This window comes from Pteropus vampyrus, unplaced genomic scaffold (genome assembly GCF_000151845.1).
Source record: "Pteropus vampyrus isolate Shadow unplaced genomic scaffold, Pvam_2.0 Scaffold136, whole genome shotgun sequence".
In the NCBI taxonomy this organism is placed as follows: domain Eukaryota; kingdom Metazoa; phylum Chordata; class Mammalia; order Chiroptera; family Pteropodidae; genus Pteropus; species Pteropus vampyrus.
In genome coordinates this window covers 2858253-2864718 of record NW_011888917.1, presented here as the reverse complement: position 1 = coordinate 2864718, position 6466 = coordinate 2858253, and the positions used below count along the sequence as shown (strand labels likewise).

General features: G+C 35.0%; 1 protein-coding gene across 18 annotated transcripts in view; it reads right to left on the bottom strand.

Annotated features, from left to right (window-relative positions):
* The window catches only part of PTPRD (protein tyrosine phosphatase, receptor type D), a 396821-nt gene that overhangs the window by 46595 nt on the left and 343760 nt on the right, over positions 1-6466 (bottom strand). For all 18 annotated transcript variants that reach the window (XM_023535084.1, XM_023535086.1, XM_023535085.1 and 15 more), the window contains 2 exons: positions 887-1006; positions 215-369 (listed from right to left, as the gene is read on the bottom strand). In XM_023535084.1, coding sequence (XP_023390852.1) covers positions 215-369; positions 887-1006 — 275 coding nt within the window. The remainder of the gene's footprint in view (positions 1-214; positions 370-886; positions 1007-6466) is intronic.

Sequence of the window (6466 nt, the reverse complement as noted above, 5' to 3'; positions counted from 1 at the left end):
GGGGGGGTAATATGCAACTATATCAAATTCTTCCTATTAATGTTAGCACAGGTCTCATTTAACCAAAAAAGACTACCTGTATTATTTACGAAGGCATTCACTATCCCAGAGTATCAAGAAATTGGAAAGAGAATATCCATTGAGGAATCATATTAGCTGTTTCCCCACAGACCTTCTGACTGTGAGAAAAACAAACGTTCTCCGTGGTTCTTACCTGCAATGCACAACCATTGGACCTGCATCAGGAGGATTACAGGTTTTGACTCTCCGTAAGAAAGCTAGAAAAGGTGTTGGGTGTTCTGGAACACCATGATCAGGCCAGGCGGTGAACTGGAATTGTCTCACTTCTCTCTTCTCACTCGAACCATTCTGTGAAGTAAGAACACTGGCTGAAATCCTGTTTTCCTAGCGTCAGGTTGTAATGATGAATAATAACACGGAAGAGGTAATATGAAAATGCGCTATCTTAATGCCTTCCCCCTACTCTATCCTAAGGGAAGACACACTCTTTGGAGATATAAACCTCGAGCTATTTGTAAATGACAAACATTTGCTCAGGAATATAAAATTCTTAGGTAAGAATCATTACATTTTTCAGGTGTAACTATCAGGAATGTTCCTGTTATATTTTAGAGAAAAACTAGCTCTTCATTTATTCTTCATTTATTCTTCATTTGCTGAAACTTGTTCAGAGCAAGAGTTCCATATTTATTAATAAATCAACAAAGAGAAAAACTGCTGCGTGATAATGGGAAGAATTATTTCATCCTTCATTGTTGCCAGTGGAATCAACACATTTGAGTAAAACTTGAAGATATTTAATTTCTCAAAGAAGCTTTCTTTCAATAATGGAAAGGGGAAAAGGAGGGAAAAAGAAAAAACAAACCTTGTAAAGTGCAAATGTTCGAACACAATATGTGGCCAGCTCCACAGTATCAAGCAGTGTCACTTGGACCAGCCCATGGGTTTCTGTTCCTCTACTGGGCCAATACTGGTCACACTTCACCTAAGAGAAACAAGTGACACATTCAGGGAAGATGCTCATCAAGTTCTTTATTAGCTTTACTTTGAGTTGCTGTTGAAGGAAAACAGCTTTTCTGCATTTCATTTAATGTTGATCTTTTTTTGGCATGTATTCTTGTTATCCCAATATATGTAAATTACTGCTCTGATGCCAATATAAAACACATTTTTCAAACTAGTAGGAATACTAAGCAGTAACAGATTCAATTTTTCTGGAAAAAAATAAATTGCAGTTTGTTGCTGAGTAAAATAAGCAGAGAGGTATTTGAAACTTCACAGTACTTGAAAAGAAAACACAAATTTGTTCTGGGATAGACGTTATGAATTGAATGAGGAAGATTACTCTTAGGCATTTAAACCACATGGTGAGATAGTTAGTGTTCATCCATCAAGGTTTAAAAGGCACAAGCTATTTCATCTTGAGCTATCACAATTTCCAAATATGCTTGTTTAAAGAAAAGTAGAAATAATTTGTAAATCTATCAAAGTATAATAAACGACATAGCATTTTTTAACATTCAAGATAAATGGTACTTGTATCCAAAACAAATTAAATCCGTAATGTCTAGGAAAAAAAGAGCTGTCTGTTCTTAAAAAAAAAAAAAAAAAGTCTCAGAGGGTCATACACTAGCGGTGCAAAGTTTAAATAATTTAAAATTCATTCATTTGAAATGAATAAGCTACAGTTTCTATGTGGAGTTGAACAAAAGCACATAAAAAGTATTCAACTCAATTAGTTTAACATGCAGCAAAGAATAATTCAAAGTCTGCAATAAGCCTCAAATTTATTGAATGTGTCCTTTGGGCATTAAAACATATAATAAAAAATGACACACACAACACTGTATTTTCTAGTAAGGCCATAGATCAGAATATATTTACCCTTTCTATCTCAGATTAAAAGAAAAAATGAGAGTAATTCTTAATTGAAACCAACTAAAATGCATTTCTCTAGGAAATAAATCGAGTACCATTTAATATTAGGAAACACAACTTACACTTGCAAAAGAAGAATTTGAAAGTTACAATCCTTGTATTTAAACAAAGCAATGGGATATTTTTATCATAGACACTTGAATTTTTGGGTCCAGTGAATAGAGTTACTAGATAATTATTTGCTTTTATGTTAAATATAAATCTTAGTAACATTCTATGAAAAATATTATAATTTTGTTTCATAGACATAGCATCTACTCCTCAAAGGACTCAGTCTCATTCTAACTAGACACTGGACCTTCTAAAAAGGGAGAAGTTTTATCTTCTACACAATTTCCTAGATAAGAAAAAGGAGAAAAAGCACTTTAACCTACAATTATACAGTAAGGCAGAAACTGAATTCACAGAGTTTGACTCCTGTGCATTATTTCAACTATGAGACTGCATGAACATCACCTATTTCATGAAAAATAAAAATATTTCACAGTAAAATGGGAAATTTGTCTCTTAAAAATATATTTGTGTGGTTCTTAGATGCACAAATAGTCTTCTGTGCATTATATTTCTATTATATATTCTATCTTGAAAAAAATCCTTTAAGAAGGACACTGATGTAGCAAGATCAGGGTTTAACACCTTTCTGTTTTCTGGCCATTCATTAAAATCCAAGCCATATCTGGACAGGCTTAGCCAAGGCTACCACTTGAATGGAGCCAACAGTACTTAAGTAGCCACGATTCAGATGGAAAAAAAAAAAATCACAAAAATTAGGCCAAAGGCTGTTTTAAACCGTGAAATAGATGTCAAGTTGATGTCTCGCTGCAAAGCACAAAAGTAACTTTGGAGTCCTCTTATTGCAATATTTGAGAAGATGCAGCAATGTGTTGAGTGAAAGAATGAAGAGAAACTCAAACCCATCATTTAACACTTTCAGCTGTATGACACCCTTTCAAATTAAAACTAACAGATGAAATTCCAGGAGGACAAATATCACTATGGGGGCACAAAAAGAGCAAGTTAATACAACAACATGATCTATAAGGTCAGTTCAATGCACTGAACCAAATTCAATGCAATCATATTTCAAAGCTGAGAATTGGTTATCCTCAGACCGTTGGTGAGGTAAGACCAAAAAAATGAAGGAAATAATCATAAGCCAGGCTTGATGTGACCTCTGGAAAAATGACTCCATTATTTAGTGACTTTTCATTTACAAATACCCTCCATAGTTAAGATGTAGGAAAAACTAAAATAATACTAATTATTCTCATACTTCTAGCAATAAGTTTAAAACTACAACTATTATTGGCTTAGACTCTGACCTCTTTAGAAAAAAAAAAAAGCCACAAAACATTACTATAAAGAATTCATGTTGTAAACCTTTTTAACTAAAAGAATAAAAGCTTTTGTACTCAATCTAAATAATGTACATTAGTCTTACACTTTACTAAAAAAAGTCCTAAAATAAAACTCAACTGAAACACTGAGAATGATTTTTTAAAGGGAATATATTTAAACATTGTTTTTTTCTCTCAGGAAACATTTCACAAAGGGTGTTTATGAAAACTAATATTCTAACATATGTGCGCATGCACACATATGGGCTCAGCAGAGGGGGATTTGAAGCTTACCCTGAATTTTCTGAATAGCTACATCAATACATTCTTCCTTCATTAGTAAATACCTCAGTACTTTTCCCAACCTCTTTCTCTGAGTTGCCTGTACAGGCTTCGGGTGATTTCTGAGGGCTAAATTTAAGAGCTTAGATTTACTGACAAATATTCTTTTAAGTCTTTCATTCTTAGCCACACACTAAACAAATATCTGATTTCATCAACATTAGGGATAATGTAGAAGTGCAGTAAAAAAAAAAAAAGAAGAGAACAGAAATGATTTTTTTCTAATTAGCTCATATAAATGAACTAGTTCCATTTTTCTCTTGAAATGTTTTCTTTGACAACAACTCCTCCCGCCACCTTTTTTCCCTGGGAGAAAATCTCTGAAGCTATTTCTAGAGAATTACTAAGTATTTGTTAGGCTTCATGCATAGAGCTAGCTGAGTGTGAGTTGAGAAGTACAGGAGGATCCCCACTGAGTATATAAGAACTAGAAGGCAGGAGCTCCTGAATATGAATATTGATTTTTGTTTTTTCCTATTTGATCCTCATGTGACCACAAGTGGCCTTCGGGATTGCTTCATATAAAGTCTGGCAGTGTCACCAGATGACCAGTAAATTGCTTCTCTATGTCCAGGACCAAACTCCAGAGGGCCCATCTTTAAAATGGGAACAGTATCTCCCACATGACAGGGCTATTGTAAGGCTCCAAAATCATGCACTTGCAACTGTGAACCCAATGGCCGGCACAAGTAGGTATTCAATAGACAGTAACTATCATTAATTGTCAGATTATGTTCTTGGTTTTTTTTGTGGTTGTTATTATAAGCTACTGAAATCATTCTAAATATGAAAAAAGGCACATGTTATTAATCCCAACAGGTATGTATTTAGGATGTTCTAGGTGGAAGGCAAGGTGTTAGCACCGGTGGGGGACACCAAAGTGAAAGGAGATGCAGACCATGCCCCTAATCCATCAGCCTTATTGACTAAATACAGAAGTGCCTTTACATCTCTTGGTTCTTCAAATGGGTGGCTGTGAGATTCCAAACAACTTCCTTAATCTACCTGGCCCCAGTCTGCTGGGAGAATACATTAGAGTCCGAGGTGAAAAAGGAGAGAATCAGGGCCTGCTACTCAGTTTCAAAGCATGACCCAGTGACTCTCCTTGAGGTCTAAACTGCATGAGACAGTTAAGACTTTTGGCTGAATTTTGGGAGATATTTCTTTTTACTATCACAAAGTGATCACCCTTCTATGGTAAGCTGTCATTTCTTTATAATTATGGAAAGAACAGGTTGACCATGGCTAAATGCATGTTATAGAATGAATTAATTTTACCTTTTCATGACAAACCATCAAAAGCAAGTTGATGGAGTGATAAAACATATTTAAATGCACTCAAAAGAAAAGCTTGTGTCTGGAAATATCTTATAGGATTTGATCCAGTACGTCTGCTAACTATGCTTTGGGGAGATGCATTCCTTCTGGTTCCATTTCTGCTCCCACATGGCTTATCTTGGAAGTGCCTGGCATGTCATAGGCTCAACAACTGAAAGCCAGTGTTAAAAGCGACGATACTGTGGTCTAGGTTGGCTTATTTTTAAAATGCCTAAAATTTTGTGAAAATAAAACCTCCTTGTTTCAATTTAATAAAGACTTATTGAGCATGGCAGAATGGCAAAGCAACCAAATTCCAAATACAGTGAAGTAAGGCCTCCAAATGGTCCCAGCATCACTGATACCAAATGCATTTGCCACATCATGAAAAGCTTGTCTAGGGCCAGATTATTTTTCCACAGAAGGACACAGAATAGACCAAAAAAGTGATATATGGAAACCCGTTACTGTTGCTGAAAGTGACTGGAAATCAGTATCCAATAAGTTTGGGGAGAGGATTCTCCAGTGAGGAGTGGGCAGCAAGTATGCTAACATTAGATAGCACAAATCCAAGTTGTTACTGTGAAATAGCAAATGTTAATACACACTTATCAATATCCATTTAATAACGGAGAATGCAATATAATAAAGTTTTAGATCAATATTCAGATATCTTTTAGTGGACAGAAAGATTAAATGCTGAACTGTTTATTTCTACAGTAATATCTCTTTCGGAAATTTTTAAGACCAAATTTGATATTTGATTTTCCACCATCAGGACAGAGATCATCTCAATGATTCTATTCTCTTTTAGCAACAGCATCATTTTCTGCACTCAAATAACATTTAACCATATCTATTTCAAAATGGCAAAACTGTGTGTTGTATATATTTCCCCTTTTCATTTGCTCTTTGCTGACCACAATTTAGTGGAAGATCAAGGGCGATGGAATATCTGAAATGAGAGTGATATTAAAGAATCTGACTACCAGTGAAGCGATGGCTTTTCATAAATAAAACTATAAGGTTGAAAAACATCCTCTAAATAAACCAAATTATGTATCATAAAACTGTTTATCAGTTCATTCAACCATTCTAATACTTTCTAAACCATTTATTAATTTAAAAAATTATAATCCCTTTTGTTTTACATGTGCAATAGACTGAATGTTTGTGTCTCCCTAAAGTTTATATGTTAAAACCTGGGCCCCTATGTGAAGGTATTAGGAGATAGGGCTTTGGGAAGTTAGGTCAAAATAGTGAAGACATAGGATTAGTGCCCCATAAGAGAGATCGAGAGAACTTTTTTGCCCCTTCCATCATGTGAGAACACAGTGAGAAGACAGTTGTCTACAAACGAAGAACTGACCCTTACCCGACAATGAATCTGCTGGTGCCTTAGTCTTAAACTTCCCAGCCTCCAAAATGGTGAGAAATAAATTTACCCAGTCTATGATATTCTGCTATGGCAGTCCAAACAGACTAAGACAATGTGTCTGCGGGAAGTTAAC